The sequence below is a fragment of the Eucyclogobius newberryi genome, unplaced genomic scaffold (assembly GCF_026437365.1).
Source record: "Eucyclogobius newberryi isolate DKJ021-1_F unplaced genomic scaffold, fEucNew1.0.hap1 SCAF_19, whole genome shotgun sequence".
Lineage (NCBI taxonomy): Eukaryota > Metazoa > Chordata > Actinopteri > Gobiiformes > Gobiidae > Eucyclogobius > Eucyclogobius newberryi.
Window position 1 is genome coordinate 9,462,555 of NW_027315823.1, and position 19,575 is coordinate 9,482,129.

General features: G+C 40.4%; 1 protein-coding gene across 1 annotated transcript in view; it reads left to right on the top strand.

The window, feature by feature from the left end:
- Window positions 1–5,519: 5,519 nt before the first annotated feature.
- Window positions 5,520–19,575, top strand: part of fgd5a (FYVE, RhoGEF and PH domain containing 5a) — a 32,710-nt gene continuing 18,654 nt past the window's right edge. The window contains exons 1-5 of the mRNA XM_072451643.1: window positions 5,520–5,699; window positions 7,114–9,658; window positions 16,096–16,213; window positions 18,484–18,542; window positions 18,797–18,827. Of these exons, the coding sequence (XP_072307744.1) occupies window positions 5,690–5,699; window positions 7,114–9,658; window positions 16,096–16,213; window positions 18,484–18,542; window positions 18,797–18,827 (2,763 nt within the window). The 5' untranslated portion in view covers window positions 5,520–5,689. The remainder of the gene's footprint in view (window positions 5,700–7,113; window positions 9,659–16,095; window positions 16,214–18,483; window positions 18,543–18,796; window positions 18,828–19,575) is intronic.

Sequence of the window (19,575 nt, forward strand, 5' to 3'; positions counted from 1 at the left end):
AATCACTATCTGCACTTTATATGCATTAGGAGCTTCTGTAACATGAAATTCTCCAATGTGATATCAATAAAGTTCTTGAGACAATAGGCTGATAATGTCACATAATTACCGATGGAGTTATCTCAGTTAAATGTATGATCCATAAATGTTTAACCCTCTCATTATTTGTAACGGATTGGCTCCGCAAACTTGTCATCTTGTGGCCCTTTTAACTGCAACAATCACGTATTCAAGGTTGAATACTTGTGGAATTTTAGAGAAGACATTGACATTTTTGCCTGTTTTTATTTCATAAAATTAGGTTCAGTAATTACAGAGATAGGTCTATTAACATAAACCTGGTCCACAGTCAATCAATACATTCAAGGATAGAATTCTAACCTCCAAACTAGTGTCACTTTTCTGTTTTTTACAGCTTTGGCGTGGCAAAGTATTTGATTCCCTCTCATCCAAAGACACGTGCTTATGTAGACAAAAATCAGGAAGACTTGACAATGCCTTTGGCCGTTGTCGTGGTCTCATTCTCCCCTAAAGCCGGCTGCACAGTGCACTCCCCCACACACACACAAACAACACCACACTCTTTAATTTGCCTCATGTTTAGATATTAACTGCACCTGAACACCAAGCTGGGAATTTACTGCGGCGTCACATGAGACCCCGGCGTTCCAGGCGATTAAAATGATAAATAAATAGATACAACAGAGATTGAGGAAATATGTAATGCATTAAAAGTCTATTGAGGCGCACAGCGGCTCAAAGGAAAAGCCTAGTACTCATTAATCTGCTCTGACAACCTCACAGTGCATATATTTCTGCACTGCGCTATTGTGCTTTATTAAGAACATAAATAGGTAAACTTTTATTTTGACGCGGGAAATCATTGTCTCTGAGGAGTGCAACAATTCAGGTTTTAGCTGCAAGAAGACATGCATTTATGCAACATAAAAGCTTCGGGTTAGGGTATGATAAACATCTTTTTTCTGCAATTAAAGATCAACAATCAACGATACCATGTCAGTGAAAAAGAAGAGAGTATTTTTCTTTTGTTTACCTCAGTCTGGAGTTAAATTGACACCATATATAGTCGTATCCTGCCGTATAAAAACGCTTGCATATGAGAAACCTTAAATATTGTGATGACAGCAGCAGTGCAGCATTCGTGAAATGTAATGATATAATGTGCGTTTGCTATTCAAATATCCGCAGTAGTCCAGGCCTGCTCCATTGATTCTCCACGGCCCTTTGGGGAATGAAATCCGGTTTGGCTGCGTTTTGATGAAGTGCTGACTTCTGTGGTCCACCTGTTTACCGCATGTGTGCGTTGATAAGAAAGTTTACAATGCGGACATCTTATTTCACTCTCAAATGCTTCCTACGCTTAAAAGATCATCTGGGCAGTGGATGTGGTTTAATGAAGTATTTGTGTGTTTTGCTATTGCTCTAAGCAATATTAGAAATACTCTTACCAACGGTTGGGTAAATGTCTTGTGGGCGGTCCAGTATGAGGACAAAGGGACCACAGCTTGGGAATAATAGAATAATTGATATTGCTTTGATGTAGATCCAGTATCATTACAGTACTGTAAATACTAAATACTGCCTACTACCTGTTAATAACAAAATCATTATTACATAGCTACAACTGCATTGACTTACTAGAAATACTTACATTATTTCTCAGTTAAAGTTTGTTGTCCTGGGGTCTCTTCTGCTTCTAATCTCTCTCTCAGTCTTGGCAGCTGTGGTCATCAGAAGCACGGTTGGTGACTCTCACTGTTTGTGTAGTGCAGGGATCAATAAAGCCTATTGTCAATAGTGATTCAGTCAAATGCTGTGGCTTGCAATTACAGAGGTGTTCAGGTCATTCTGAGGAGGGAGGGACCACTGCCTGTTTCCACTTGGAGATCAGGCGGATCAGTGGCCGAACGTAATACACAAATAATCCAATCTTCCATTAAAAAAAAATTAAAATAGTGGCCATGAGATATCAAGATGTCATTGTTTATTAAAAGACTGCATGTTAATTGTGGTAAAACAGACAGTACAGTGATTTCCCTCGACATTGCTGCTATGGCTGTTGAACGAGTTGGATGTCGAATAGGCTCAAATCATACCACTCAGTTCAATGTCACTTTTGATTAAGGTAAAGGGTGAAGTAAATTAGTGAAAGTGTTGAATATGTAAATTTGCAATTATGTACCGTATATATATAATGGAAATGTGTTTTCTATCATAATGGATCATGGACGGGATGTGGTAAATCATGATTTAGTTTGTCTTAAAGGCTACCAACATTTCAGGTTTTCATTCATATGCTGACCCAGAATTCAGCCACGTAAAGTCAGTGAAAATTGAGCTATTGAGCATTGTCTTTTTATAAAACATATACTGTATTTTTCGGACTATAAGTCGCACTGGAGTATAAGTCACTCCAGCCAAAAAATGCATAACAGAGAAGAAAAAAAACATATACAAGTTGCACTGGAGTATGAAATAAGGGTTGCAAGTGTGAAAATAACAAATATTATCACATATAAGTCGCTCCGGAGTATAAGTATAAGTACATAAGTATAAGTTGCACCCCGGCCAAAACTATGAAAAAAGGTATAATCACATGTTTGGCCTTTCAAATGTGGTGGGATCTCTTTCTCCAGCACAGGGCATGTTATGTGGGTCGCCATCAGTATGTTTCTAAATAACAATGTGTTAGATTATCAATCCTATAAACTGTCCAATGTCACCACGTCTTGATATTGTTAGAAATGAAGTATGTAAGTATTAAGAATTGGTTTGTGGCTAGTCTCAGCTTTGGGAACAGCCACTGGACACTTTCCTGTTTGCCGTGGTGTGTGCACATGGAGGGGGCCGACACTGGGAGATAGGGTCCGCTTGTCCTTTTGGTACCACTGCCTGTTTTTCTTCACCCCCTCCTCCTCCGCCCTCTCTCTCACTTCAGTCCAGTTGTGTTGCAGGTGGTGTAGCAAGAGCACAGTTACAGTCACTCCAGGAAATTTGTGTTCTCCGTCCCAAAAAAACATGTTTTCACTGTCTGTCCCACATCTGGAGGGATATTTATTCCCGGAGTCATTCTTCTCCGCAGCGGCATGACAACACAGTTCATTTTAACACGCAGCAAAATCAAAACATATTTTGCACGACGTGGAACTTGAAAAAGAAAGGTCATTGTGGTTGGAAAGTTTTGCGGGGGAAAGGTCGGCAGCGATGAGAAACGCTTTCTATAGTTATACATACAACCCAGAAAGGTTAATTTGTGAAAGTCAAAAGGGGCTATGATAAACACGTTATTGTATCATACACAATGAGCCATAAAAAAGAATGTTTTTGCGTGTATTTGGGGCCTTTGTTTGGTACCTGTTTGTGGAGTTTGAATGAGTTTAGTAAAGTATCTGAAACTAGTAATAAAAGTCTTGATTCAAAATAAGTTTACTCATTGAAGATGACCAGTGTGGTTAAAAGTGCACTCTTGCCTTATTTTAAGAATATTCTCAGTTTGAAGGAAGAAAACTCCGGTTTGCATAAATTTAAAACATTATTTCCGTGCATGTCCATCTCAAATCAACACTCCTTGATTATAGTGAAGAACAAATCAAGGCAAAGATGAAAATGCACTTCGAGAGAGTGCATGGTCAAAGAGGTTTTTAAACAGAAATGGTATTTACAACTCCTTCCTCAGGTCAAGAAACGATACTGCAAATCAGAGCATTATTAGGAGCACAAACAACTATAGTTAGCTCCTCGCTTCATATAGATAGATATTATATCATATATCTGTCAGAGGAACTGTGGAAGCTACTTGGATGAGGGGTGATTCAGTTGACAGAATTCTCTATTTTCTTTTTCTACAAAGAAAGTTGTCTTATCGTACAGGGTTAGTACTCGTACTCGTACTCGAGACCAATAAGAGCTATAAGATATCCTGGAGAGGTGTCGTTCACTGCTCTGAGATACAGCGTCACTGGTGTAAGGAATTATCACATGCACCCAATGGGGACTATAAAGGCTTTACTAAACTTACAATAGAAATACTGCAGCTGAGTAAATGTAACTCACCCACACAAAACAAATATACTCCATCTTCTAAATCATGCATGTGAGTCCATGAGTGATGCCCTGTGGTGATGCGAGGCAGCTAATTCTTTAACCGTACAACACTTACTCGAGCTCCAACCTCGTGCTATACCCCGAGGTGTGCTGTGTGGTTTGACCTTCAAGTGGGTAGAACTCAAGTGGTATTCCCGTCCCAATATGTGGGCGTTTAACCAGCATCAAAAACTGTCAAACCATATTCCCTGTTGGCCAATAGGATCCCAGCCTCCACAAAGTGCCCTTGAAAGCACCACGAATCCCGCTGGTCAAAGTTTGTGAGGCCCGCGGCTGTCTCTGCACCAGTCAATCATCCATGAGGGGTTAACCATAAGGGGTTTAAAACCTTTCCCATCTGTTGCTAAGGAAGTGTAGCCGGTCGTTCGGGAAGCAGGGAGAGCAGTTTCCTGTTATGAAGAGAGTTTTTTTAAGGGTTTTGCATTCATTCAGTGCCGCAACAGATGCCTGGCCAGGAAACCCGGCCAATAGCGAGCGCTTTTGGTGTCCGAGGAACGGCTTTGGAAAGAGCTTTTAGGAACCAGTCTATGTGCTAGCAGGAAGTAAAGTGTGCTCAAAATATGGTGGGAAAACAACAAGGTCTGTGGGTACACTTGTCATCACTTTTTTAAACTGAATTTGAGGTTATTGATGGTTGTGAGGGGCATTTAAGATCAATTTAGTTTACAAATTGAACATGTATTAACACATATATTTGCCATTAATTTAGAACTATCGACAGAATAACTAATTCTCATGTTATTGTGAAATGAATCAATTTATGGCACAATCAGATCAGGAAAACAGGCATTTAACATGCAGGAAAGGAAAATAAGTATATTTTTTGTTGATTTTGAATACAGTGCACACAAAAAAATGGCTATTTCTCTGCCTGTTTTACTTTGTGTCACATCAACATAATGAGATTTGCCCAAACAAATGATTTAGACTATATTTCTGAATATAATGGCAAATACTGCTCATTATCCCTACTTAATTGTTCCTATTATTATCAGTACATAATCCAAAATAATGTGTGGCAACTGTGCTGAGTGCTCCTTCATTTTTTTTTGTTTGATTGCTTTAATGATTTCAGTGGATGGTCATTCTAAAGGATATTTGGATAATGTATCATAAAATGTGCGCGCAGCAGCCCGGTGTGAAGAGCTTTTATTAAGCACCATTTGCAAACACGAAAGACAATCCCTTTGCAATGTTACAATTATCCATTCCAAACGCACTCGCGATCCCCGCTGCTGTCCAGCCCCGGGAAGCAGCGCCTCCCTGTTTCTACAGAGGAGCGGAGCCTGAGCGGAGCGCGCCAGTGCGTGCGCCGGAGATGCTCGCGAGCGCCAGCCACAGCCGCTGCTCCGCAAACACAAGCGCGTCTCACAAATGCAGAATGTAGAATGGCATTCACGCCGGACTAAAGAGATAGAATGATTAGTTGTAGTAGCACTTTCTGTAACTTTACGTGACGACGTGTGCACGCGTTTGGATTAACTTTACGCATCAATTGGACTCGGCGGTCGCGGTAAAAATGAGGAGAATGAGCTGCGGGCGCCGTGGATGATGAAGTCCCACCATGAACGCAGGTGTGTTCCATATGTTATTCTCTCATGTCACTATATTCTAATGCATCCAACAAACTTTGACTATGTTTTGCTGAACAACTTTCAATATATTTGATGATTAGAAGACAGGAATCAGTAGGCTAGGCGTTTTTCTTTATTTTGCTGACTTATGTTTTTTACCCCGTTTTTTTTCCTTAACGTTAATGATTCAAATTACACATTTATGACATAGTGTTGAAACCTAATGGAATTTTACGATGTTACGACATTATAATGTTTTTTGAGTGTTCATAGGAAAAATAAATAGTTTTCATCGCATTAACTTAACGTTAAAGTACAGTTAGTCTACTCTGCGTATTAATAAGCAGAACAGGGCATATAGTCCATTTGTGGGGGACTTAGTGAAATAAACCAATTCAAGTGAATTGAGAATTTAAACATGATATACTTGTGACTGAATCTGAACATCTGAACAACATTATGAGTTCATTATGAGTTATCACCATGACTACACCATTTGTTTCACACCCTGAACGTTTGGAACAGTCACAATCCTAGTGTCATTTACTTCTTTTGTTTTCAAGAGCCATTTTTAAATTGAATTCTTGTTGCATAATCTATATCCTGTTGTTTGGAGTAGAGTGCTTTGTCAAACTGGGGCCAGTGCTTCCCTTTCAGCTTCATTGTTCTTTGACACACTCAAAGGACCTGTTTAGCAGAAAAAGTGTGTTTGTGTGTGGTGTTTTACGAGATGGGAAGAATGGCCAGAAGGAAGTCTATTTGTAAAATGTGACTTTGAGCTTTCAGAGGGTTTCTTGGAGAAGTGTTACGGTCCTCATCTTGGGTATGCACCGATGTCTTATTTTCAAGTGTTACATTGAGATTCTGAATATATTCATATGAACAAGTGTGGGACAAGAACGGACCCTCGGAGATTGCAGGGTGCACTGTGGAAAGGATGTGCGTCAGGGCAGGTACTAAATAACAGGAAGAGCAGGGCTGTACACAGTGGTAAAGTATGGGTGTGTTACCTTAATCCACCATCCCAGAAATGACACTTCAAGACCTTATATTACCAGCTAGACTTTGCTCTAATAAATGAGCCCAATAGCACATTTCATTACAAACTTCTCATTTACGTTGCCTCACTAACACAGTTAATGACTAGGGGAAGCTGATGAGCTATATTTTGGTTAGACTTAATTTACATTCCAAAATTAGTGTGTATGTATCATTTTTTCCAGACAGTGCAGTGTTATTGTTCCAGCTCTAAGTAGCCTGTGGCTCTGTTGTTTTTCCTGCTGATAATGTCCAGTGCAGGTCACTGACTACTGAGCTCAGTGTGCTTCCTCCGCCACACACACTTTGCTTCAGGATTGCGTGGTGAAGTCACACACTAATTGTAGTTTATTTTGCCTTTTTTCTCTTTACACAGACCTTCAAGAACTGCACGTGCCTCAACCCAAAGTCCGCAGTCATCTGACCATCACTGTGCAGTCCAAGCTGATGTCCGGCTCCTGCGTGCCGGTGCGTGGTCCCAAGCCTCCCGTGGCGCCCAAGCCCAAACGTCCACACAGCCTGAGCAACGGAGACTTGACCCACAACAATGGGGACAGCGATGCCCTCCACTTTTTCACAGAAGACAAACAGGACAAACTGGAGACGTGTGAAGCCGAGGTTAGCCACAGCGACGAGGTCACCGGAGAGGACGAGTGTGCAGAGAAAGACGTGGAGAATGTGAGCAACGATGGGGATAGCGTTGGCTCTGATGAAACGGTCAAAGCAGACGTTTCAGAAGATGAAAACGAATGCCAGGACGTGATTCTACCTGAAGGTGGCATTGTTGCTGATGATGAAAAGTCCCACACAACTTTACCGTATACTACTGACACAGAGGAGGACACTGGGGACGAAGAGGAAGTCAGAGTGTCCACACTGTACGAAACATTCAACCAGGACAATGAACTTGATCACGCTGAACCATGTGGTGAGATAGAGGCGGCAGGTTTTGAGTTTGGATTCAGCCTGCTTCCCACAGTCACAGAGGAGTATACATATGACGTGATTGGCCCGGGGGATGATGCTAGTGACACATGCGAGTCATGCGAAACCGCGGGGACCGGAGATATCGAGGTATGGCAACCAGAACGTGCCACCAAGGATGTTTCCGGTTGTTTTCGATTCACTGCCAGCACCGAGGATGTGTTTGGACCTTACTCTGTCATCGAGTCACTCCCGATTGATACAAGTGACACTGCTGACCCTGAGTGGGGGCAGGACAACGTCGATGATGAACCTACAAGTGTGCAAACGGCCGAAGCTTCAAACCAAGAACCTTATTATGCGTCAGCCGATGACGTGGACGAACTGGAAGATAAGCAAATCCTTGATGAGAATGAGGAGGCTGAGGAGAATGAACAGTCAAGCCAGCAGAGAGACAAAGCTGGCGAGTCAGCTGATGAGTACGCCGACATTGATGAATTGTTTTGCCCTAAAGATGAAAATGACTTTGAGCATCTTGAGGGTGTCTCATCGGAGGATTATGTTGAGATTGGTGACGAGGAAACGGAGGATGAGTCTGAAAAGAAACCCATCAAAGGGAAAAGTGCAAAAGAGAGAACAGCCGAACGAGAGCAAGCCCAAAGTCAAAGACGAAGCTGCCAGCCTCGTCTCAGACTCTGCAACATTACTGTACCGACCGACATGGACTCGGGACGCACCCCTGAACTCACCAACAGAGTAGTGTTCGCCCACACCACCGAGGCCTTCGAGGAGGACATTGAAGAGCTGGACTGCCATATTGTGCCTTACTATGAAGACTCTGACTCCGACGGCGAAGAGCATATTTATGAAGAGGCTGGCTTTGACTCTGAAGGGGAGAACTTTTTGATTTTAGATCGTAAGTCTATAGTCACGAGATCACGATCTTATTCAGGAAAAGTCCCAGGATATGTTCCAGAAACGGTCCCGGAAGAGACAGGACCAGAATATCAGAATCATGATTACTACACTGTGGCCTTAGAAAAAGGTGAGGAATCAGAGCAGCCAAAAGTCAACACCATCATCCCAACCACAAAGTCTCGGCGTTTCATGTTATCGTCTCGATCAGCTGATGGTCCTGAACTAACGTTATCTCCATCTGCTGGATTTGGATTTTCTAAAGATGAGGTGAGGATAAAGCGTAAAGATGATACTATGTCTCTTCCGTGCGTCATAACCTCTTCAGGCAGTTTCTCCCAAAAGAGCTACCATTCCTCCAGTGGGGTTTCCACGCCAACATCTTTAGTAGACATCCCGCCACCGTTTGAACTGGCATACATCACAAAAAGACCAGTAACCAAGAGTTCGCCTGCCCTCTTGATCCATCATGAACCGAACGACAAAGACAAGAAAAAGAAAACTTCATTCAAACGCTTTTTGACACTGAAGTTCAAAAGAAAATCTGATTCAAAGGGCTTTAGTGATGGAAGTGTTCGTTCCTCAAGATCGTCCTCCGAGTCAAGTCATCACGGGCCGTCAAGAGTGATTGAGCTTGATCGTCGGAGCACCGGCAGCTCTCCTCAACTTCATTCTCGTATAGGGAACTCCCAGCAGCGTTCATCAGACATACCATCCACCATTGTCCTCTACAAAGACCAGCAGAAGAGGAAAGATGAACTTAAATCTTATGGCCGAGGCGTCTCAAAGGTGGAGTCCTTCAAAGAACACTCACGTCGCTCCATGATGCCACTGCCCCTGACCAAGCCCAGATCCATCTCCTTCCCCAGTGCGGACACTTCCGACTATGAAAACATCCCTGCAATGAGCGGAGAGTATGAGAATATTCAGATCCCTGGAAGGCCAACCAGATCGCACACCGTCACTGAATTCTTTGAGAATCCAAACCGAACAACGATGCAGTACAATGACAATGATGGCTATGTGGATATGAACAGTTTCCCTGGGTTTGAGAGCAAGACACGTACAGCAGACTCCGAAAGGTAATGTAATACAGATTTATTTTTGTTTATATTTTCCCCCAACATTTAGCCATGACATTATTTATTTTGCGTAACCACTCAAAAGGTTGCAATCACATTTTTAAATTTGATGGGGGCGATGGAGATTCCCTTTTTTATGAAACAAATATCCAATCTTGTGATCCACAAATTTGAAGCTTATCATTTGTTAGGGATTGGCTCCACAAGCATGTCCTATTAACGATCACATTTTTGAGGTTGAATAATGGCCCCATTTTCAGAAGTCACAGGGAAAACAAAGTGTATTTATACTGATATGGAAAAGGCAAGCTGTGTGCCTGTTTTTTGGATATAGGCTTAGTAATTATATATACTATAAACCAAAAACAGGTCAAAACATCTGGAATCTGACAGTTAAAGCTAATTCTATATAGAATACTCTGACTTGGCTCCAGCTCAGTGTTAAAGTGCCTATGACAGGTCGGACGACTCATTGAAGTAAAATGCAGTTAAAATAAATATATATGGAATTTTAAAAATGTAAAAAATGTTTTCACAGAATATATAATTTTTCAGGTTTATTATCTCACTTCCTGTTTGTAATTAATGACATCACACTATGAAATCACCCAGCAAACACTGGGCAAAACTCTAATGACACACTCTTTTTATTTGACAAATAAAAATGCATGAGAGTGACTTTATTTTGTTGAATTAATGTTTGGAGAGTAAAAAAAAAAGTTTTGTGTAAATTATGCATTCATATTATTGACAGGTCTGCAGTCATTTTCTACAGATTTTTCAATATTTTCTTTACAAATACCTCCTCGATTGGTGTAAAACTATAATTTATATGTACAACAGGTATAAATACACCAAATAAAGTCAAAATTAGAAAATTGTAAAAACCTGTCATACTACGGACTTTCTAGAATATTGTAATGTCACGTGAATGTGAATGATTTGTCTCTTGATTTGGCTGGATGCCTTTACTTATACAAGCCTCATATTTACCCATCCGTTAGACTGGCTTTTGACCCCTTGTTGCTGGATTTTACCTTATTTCAGTGTTTTACCATGGTAGACAGGAAATATATCTACTCCCTTAAGTACCTCAATGTATTTTATACTTGGTCCAAAGTACATACAGTTGGACTTGTACCTGAATAGATGTATTTTTGGTGAATATAGGCCAAATTCAAAAGGTGACATTGTGTTAGTTGAAATACTATTTGGGATAACAAATTATTATTATTCTCTTTATATATAAATAACTCCTCCTTTTGCAATGTTGACCTTTGAACAGGAGGAAAAACCCCAGATGGGCTCAGGTTTGTACTGGAGTGTGGGGACCTTCAGTATTTGTGAAGCAGCTTGCAGTGTTAGGCATCGTCAGCTTTGGAAAAAATGGCCTATGCCTATAGGACAGATAACTTCTTTTCTTTTTCCTTTTCTTGATTTAAAGGTCACATATGGTGGCAGTCTTCTCCATGTATATTTGAGGTAATAGAACTGATACTGGCAATTGGGTAACCCGCTGAGTGCAGTTATTCACTTTACAGACTTCATTATGCACTGCAATTAAAAGTGTGGGGGCGAGACATTCCATTCTATATAAAGAGGAAGTGATGAAGCATGAGGTAGAGGTGAGAATGTGAGAGGTGTGACGACTGACTTGTTAATAGGCCACAAAGACCACAAATTATTCTGTTATAATGCTGCTATAGGTGAAAGTACCATATTGAAGATGTTCATACTTTAAGTGAAGTGGAGCAGTTGTGGTGTAATTGCTCTGCAGTAGCTGACACTTCTGGTTAACTTTAGTAGGGCTTTTATTAAAGTGGCCCTCTCCAGTGTGCTCTGGAGCCTGGAGGGGCCCTGCAATTTACTGCAGTGTGTGATGGAGTGAGGAATCACCACTCTCAGACTGTACCGAACGAGTGCAGCTGGCCGGTGTGCTGCTCCGTCGCAGTCACCATGGGCCGCAGTCTTCCCCAGTCTTAATAAAATACTTGTGTTTGACGACCTTAGAGGAGCCAAAGAGACAGGCCAAGTGCTCTCTTCAGACCTGAGATAATCTACAGACACAATGCATTTGTTAGTTTAAGGTCATTTATTTTATGCTTAATTATTTAATCAATTCATTATAGATGTTACCATCCAATTGTCTTTGCAGTTATCTCACACCCAGCAGAGATATATAAGATGAGTCTTCCACATTATTTTACTTAGCTGCCACTTCCTGTGCTTGTTGTTATTTATATATTGTTTAGGCAGAGGTTTTGAGCTGGATCTCCCAACTGATCTCGTACTTATTTTATTTATTTTGTGCGGTGGATTGTTTTTTTTTCTATGTTAGATCATTTGGACTTATTTATATATATATATATATATATATATATATATATATATATATATATATATATATATATATATTTCCAGCTTGAAAAATGTCCATTACACAGACATTGCACTCAACATGGGCTGCGATGTTATCGATGTGCTCTTTTGTACTAGAGGTCTCTCATCTGTCCTGCAAACTCACCTTCAGAACATTCACCCACAGGGGGCTGTGTTGCCATGGATACACCTTTATATCTTCACGGTGTATGTATCTGTATGTTTGTGGGTTGTTTAATGCAGTGTTTTGAAACCTTGACGCTGCGGCTGACTCGTGCTGATGGTGACAGTGACAGTGATTTATAAAAAAGCTCAATCAGATCTTGAGAAACACTATGTTGTTGTGGTCCAGAAAATGACCAAATGCCTCGGAAAGGGCCGCAGGAAAGAGCAGTGCCCCCAGAAGCAAACACACTTTTTGGGAAACTCACAAAGCTGCTGTCTATGGGCTTGGCTCATTTCCATTGCCTTGATTTATGTACAGCACCTCACAGATGCTTCTCCAGCACAAACTAAGCAGGATATGCAAAGAGACACATTCATCAGCCAGCTGCAGAAGTGTTCAAAGAAGAAAGAAAAAGGTGCACTAATTAATTCCAGGCCCCAATAAGGTGTTTGTTTGCAAAGCTGTGTGAGCTCATGTGTGCCTACTACATTACAACCAAGGGCTGCTTTATCAAAGACAGAGCTCGTGCTGAGCAAGCAGTCTCAGCCGAACTGTCACTGCCAAGTGGCGCCGAAGCTCTGAAACGTTGAAAAGGCATTATTGGAACAAATACCAAGCATTTAAAGTGCACTAGGTTTAGAGCATTCAGCATTCCTAATGACAATGCCAAATAGTCAATGGGCAGCACTTGTGTTTTTGTCCATTTCTTTGAAAACTAAACAAATTGCAACCATAACCAGTTTTTTATGTTAATAATCAACTTTTATGTTTCTAAAGCTCACCCTCTGGTCTCATTATGTGACCAAACGTTTGAACTGCAGTGTTAAAAGTGATGACAAGGATATGGCCTCTAAACTCCTCCCTGCCCAGTACTCCGAGGCCTTTAATGGTGATGAGGGAGGCATCTGAAGAGCGTTGTTGTACAGGGCAGTGGCTACATGGCGAGGAGTGGGACAGGGCGTGTGGCTGGCAGGACGGGCCCTGTGCCAGACGCCCTCAGGTCAGTGCCAGGTCATCCCAGGAGAGGAAACAGCCCGCTCTGAGCTTCCCACAGGCTGTTTACAGGAAATGCACTGAGGGTGGAGAGTTAACAGGAGCTCAGGTGGAGACAGAGAAGGACAGGATGAGGCAGAACGAAGGGGGGTCACCTGAGAGTAAGGACGAGAGGTTCCTGTACTCCCCCAGGAACAAGGTGTGGTCCCATAAGGAATGCCAAGTGTGCATTATGACAGAGGAATTTTACTGACAAATCTGAAAAGTTATTGTCAAACATTTACACCTTTAAACTATTTCTTCACTTCCAAAATATCAGCTCCATTGTTGAATTAAAGGTGCTGTATGTGACTTTTATTGGCTTAAAAATGTAAAAAACGTATAACTAGCTGTTTGCATTGGTCCAAAGTTATTGCTCACTTACCTAATGCATTCCAAGCATCCTAAATATTCACCGCAATGAATTTATAAGTGCATTTCACAACTTTCGAAGGGAGCTAGCAAGTTTTTTTGTCACGGTAAAACTATCACACATTAGCATGTTAATAACACTCCATAATACAGCCCCTTATTATAATGTTATGGTATAATGAGATCAGGAATGAGGTATTCTGAAAACAATCCTCTACGGTTCATCAGAAACATGATTTGTAAGTGATATTTTCCTGCTAATTATTGTATCTTGCTAATTAATTATTGCAGGACATTATTGTGTTGCAATTTGCTTTAGGGTCGAAGCTTAAGTGGCATTATAATTATATGTAAAGTGGCTGCACATAAAAAGCCCATTTACGTTGCGCGTAATGGTGGCAAACATATATCCTAACGCTGTTGTAATTATAAAGGACTGAGGCACAAATGAGTAGAATGAAGACATGAGCAGCTCTAAGTAATGATGATCGCATGAAGCCGGTGGCTGTTGTGTCGCTGCTGTCGAGGAGAGGTTGTGTGCACGTGGGTTCTTTCGCCTGCTTATGAAGTGATTTACAAACTCTCATCTACTCACTTGATTCATCATCTCTGGCTTAATGTTAGAAATGTGCAAGAACTTTTGGTATATTTTTTAAACAATATACTTGCTGTAATTGTGTGCAGATCATTGTCATACACTATATTGACACTGCTTCCATCACTGCTACAATTACTATAAAAAGTGGGATTTACATATAAGAAACATTTGCATTTCTTTCTTTACACAGACTTTTGGTGTTCTGGCTTTCAGGGGTTGTAAAAATCCTGGCACCTCTTAAAATGCCAATTTCTTTTGTGCGTTACAATTGCCGAAAACTAAAAATCATATGGCGTTATTGCAATTATTATCAATGACCTTACTTTTTCACAAGACCTCCATGTCCCACCACATTCAGCGACATGTCCCAATTTATATACAATTTGAGGTGGTGTGGTCACCCTAGATCTGAGACATGAAAGCTCTGGTCGCTTCTCTGTTTAGCCCTTTACTCATCAAGCTGTTGTTCATTCTATCAAAATATGAACAGAATACAGCCCGTACCTATCCATCAGTCTCCCCATCAATGACAAGACAACAGATGTTTGCTATGTAGGTGTGCAAGGTCAAAGCCACTCTCATATGCACTTTATAAATCGATTCTGTGGGACCATGAATCAAAGCTATTCCATTGCTCCGTCTGTGAATCTTGTGCTTACTGGTTCTTGGAGAATTCCAGTTCATCTTGCGCTATCAGTTGAAGGGTCAGCGGTGAGTAATGGTGTGCACCGCCCCCCTCGGCCCACCCTGCACGTCCGACAGCGAGAGAAACTGTAATGTAGTACAGTTCCATGTGAACGGTGAATGCAGCAGTGAGCTCTGTTCATCTTTGCACTCTGAATAGTATTGGGAGCGCTAAAAACAAGTGATAAAAAAGTGCTATTAAAAGTGTGCCATTTGCCTGAAATGGTCCACACTATGGCAAATGTTGTATCTGTTTTGCATTTATTAAATTACAGGCTGTGAGAAAATGTAGGCACTAAAAATACCTCGGAAAACAGGTATTCTTATTGTGAGCGAGGTAGTAGCTCCATAGATTGCTTGTCTCCCTGGAGATCAATAACCAAATCTAATAATAACATCCCAAGCACATAGATAAACAGGTGGTAGACCCTACATAAGAAAAATATATTTAAAGGCGCTGTGCCAGATTTTTACCTTAAAAACTGTTAATTTTAAAGTCCACATACATTACTCACTTACTTAATGCATTCTGATCATCATAATTATTTCACCACAATGAGTTCATGAGCACTTTTCAAACACACGTCCTGCTTTGCATAGAATAATATAAGTAAAGGCAGAAAGCACACAGTAACAGTAACTAATTTTCACCTGATTTGATGCTTTTATAATATATCTGTAGCAAATCAGATTTTACTTTATTACATGAAAAAAATCAAACACAGCCCCTTTAAATATGAACACATAGACAATTAGACACTGTGCAACAATCCAATAACAATATATTCAAATCAGATTAGTATAAAAGTAGGTCTAGATGATCATAAACAGGCGATAAGCTTGTCTGTAGTCTGGCAATCATCACCCATGTGTTTGAAGCATCCAAATATGTTTTTTCCATCGCTAGTGAAAATGTGTCATTTAGTCAATGGGTCTTAAGTGGGTCAGAGGACATTAGTAATTACCATGGGTAGTATTAAATAGATTAGAGTGAGAAATGACCTACAGCGTGGCGCTCTCAGGTGCAAAAGGATTACCAAAGAGCGAACACCGCAGCCGGACCAATCATAAAACAGATTACATCAGGTCAGAGCGGGACAACAGAGCACAGGAATCAGATTAATGCAGAGTGTATGGCGATGAATTGTGTCAAATGTTCCCACCGCCGGTAACTTATTAATTACTAAATGTGTATGTTTCCATCAGCGCCTACACAGAGCCATTCCCAATGACCTCCGCTACGATTGGACTGTCCGCTGATGAAGATCATGGGAGGACCTCAGAGGAAGAGGAGGGGGTCACGGAGTCCAGCTTCGATCGACAGGTAAAGATCACTGCCATATCAAATATCAAACTCAATATTTTAGCTTGTATTTATTTATCAGACACTCGGAAATGTATTGCCATGCTGTGTAAGGCCAATACAAGACTACAAGACTTCACATGAGGTTACTACTACATGACTGATATGCAAATACTGTACTGAATTAGACGGTTTAGCACAATAATATTACTTGTTATAAAACTGTTCTACTACTCGATTGCCTGGCAGTCAGACTGGAGCTCTCTGCATGTTCTGTACACAGAGGACACTCACTCCTCCTCCCACTGTATCTCAGGCCAAACTCAGGCCCTGCTTACTCTGTGACACTGGTCAGGAAACCATTACATTCATGCTGAATTTGATCTGCATTTAGACCTAAACAACAATGTGAAAGTGTGAAAAACATATATATCTGCAGCACACAGCGTATAGCGCTATGCTCCATACTGATGCACAGCATTATACTGTAGAGGAAATATAGATAACTTTTAGAATGCATACTTTTCTGCTGCTCTGCTGGATTTACTTGAAAGTAAATAAGTAATTATACCAGTTTTTCTGCCGGTCTCTTGAGGGAATATATGAGAAGTGAGGCCCGTTCATGCTCCACTCTCTAACATGAGCTATTAGAACCAGAGCGAGCAGCAGCTTCTTTTAGAGCTCTTCACACACATCTGCACAAGACCACACAGCCTCAAACCACACTGAATAAACCTGTGTGGGAATCAAGGATGTTTGTAGGTTCTGCCCTAACTGAGCATATGCAGAGGAGAAGCAAAGCAACAACAGCGCCAAGTTTCAACAAACTGACTTAAATACTATCTTTTGGAGACAAATATTTTTTTTGTGGCAAGGCTCTGTTCATGTTTCTAATGATAAGATGTTAGTTACAAATACAGGCTGTCATTTAACAACATAGAACGCTAATTTGTGTCAATCAATTGTGAATTAGTCGGTGAAGTGAACTTCATTTAGCAGATTTCATTTGGGAGACTTGGTTTAAAGAGCACCCTTGTTTACTAGAGGTTTAATTTTCTCTCTCTTCACTTTTCTATTATCCACTAAACATCCACCCTTGGTCTGCTTGCCCATCCATAAAGGTCACTGCATGCTACTGAATACCAGAAATGTTTATATGGATCAATATCGATCTATAGTGGCTCTATTGCGATATTGATACCAATACTAATTACTGAAGTTTAGCTTTGGTTAAAAAATGCACTAAATTACTTTTGTTTAGTGTATTCCAGGAATGAAACTCAAAGCACTTGTTTCACAAGTGTAAGGAAGTAATGTCCAGTCTGAAAAATAATGAAGTTATGTGTGTTGTGTGTTGTGTGTGTTATGTGTGTTATGTGTGTTGTGTGTTGTGTGTTGTGTGTTGTGTGTTGTGTGTGTTATGTGTGTTATGTGTGTTGTGTGTTATGTGTGTTGTGTGTTATGTGTGTTGTGTGTTATGTGTGTTATGTGTGTTGTGTGTTGTGTGTTGTGTGTTGTGTGTGTTATGTGTGTTGTGTGTTGTGTGAGGGGGATTCAGGGCTTGTGTCCTGTGTTAAGAGTTTAGAAGCATGCACCTTTGTCTTGAAAATTATACATTTCTGTCCAAGCGCATATTCCCTTTACGAGCAGCGGTAATCTATCATTTAGAACATTATCAAACTTCTCTCTCTTGTGATTACAAGCGTTCACCCTTTGCATTGGTCTTTTATTTCATTTTTAATATCCTTGTCAGGCTTGTTTTGTAATTGGAACTCGAAACTAGGGCCCAGACTACACATCTTAGTATCTCGGAAAATTCCTGCAGTCTTTCTCATCTCATGCACAATACCAAGGCATTTTCAAGATGGACCCACCCGTCCTGCCACCAAAAAATACCTCATCATGTGACAAGCATTTCCTTGTTTTCTTCTTTTTCAAAGGAAGCGCATTAATGTTGTCGAAGTGTGTGCCTCTTAAGCTTTGGCAGTGGGTTCTAGTGGGAAACCCTTATGATCAATGCCCAATGTTACAGGCAGAATACACAGCCTCTTGTGCATAATGTATTGTACTTTAAAAAGTTTGTATTTGTAAAAAGCTCCATGTTTTTGTTGCAGTAATTAAATAATTGTTCTTACTTTGACAAGCTCGAAATGTGGTCATTTGATTTCTTATTTTTAATTTGTTTGCTTTTGCACTTAATCTTGAGTGTGTTGATTCATCTTAAAGTGCACAGAGTCCTCTAACATGAACCATATCCATTTATTTCCCTGTTCTTTGTCGCTGAAAACAAGATTGATGGACGATCGAGAGCCTTTTACATTGCCAAAGGGCTGGTGGACTCCGAGAGATTGTAAGCATTTCACTCAAATACTTCCACAAATCAATCCTGTTTCTTGTCAACAGTATTTTGATTCTTTTAGCATAATTTCTACAGAGTTGCATTGAAGAGCTGACTTCTTTAAGTGCGATAACCTTGCCCTTGCTCTTAATCAAGTAGTTTCTCATCATGCATAATTGAAAACATTTAAGGCCTCTAGTGGAGAGATTAACATTATTGTCAGCCGTTTTAATGCCTCTCATCAATTCTGGTATTTTGTTTTTCAGACACGTTAACTCCCTCAAGCACCTTCAGGAGGTAAGAACCCCAGCTCACAAAAGTTTCCTCATCTTTTCATTTTGATCTTTATGTTTATTCTTAGTCATATGTCTTGCACAAAAGAAACACTAGTTCTATGGCAAAAGCAGATGCCTCCAAAATGTCAATGGAAATAATATCGAGGGGGTTTGAAAGTTTTTTAAATTACTCTTATCTGTTTTTGCAAATGAACTCTTCTTCTGCAGTGATTTAGACTATACATTTAGTCTATTATCTTATATTAAACCTAATTCCTTGCTGATGAACATGTTTATATATAATTGTGAATGAAAGTTGAAGATCCCTGCTACATCATATAGAACCCTGTCTCTGTACCTCTGTCTTTTGCCTTCCCTTCTTACTGCACCCTTCACCATTATCAATGTTGTTGCAGCCAAATGGACTTCCTGTTCTTGACAAGGTCGTAAAAAACACAGAGGGCGCTGTGCTAATGTTGCCTCTGTCTTTTCTCTGCTGATATGTTGTGCTTACTCTTAGTTCAAAACAAGATAACAATGCTGTATGCTATGTGCTATATGCTATATGCTATATGCTATATGCTATACGCTATATGCTATATATATGTGAGATATATATATATATATATATATATATATATATATATATCCTTCCCCGCGAGCAGTTGGAAACAGTGATGTTGTGACAAGTAAAAATATAGAAAGTATTGAGAGTGAAAGCCATCACTCAGCTGCTGTGTAACCTTGAGTAAGGTCGCCACCTGAATCTC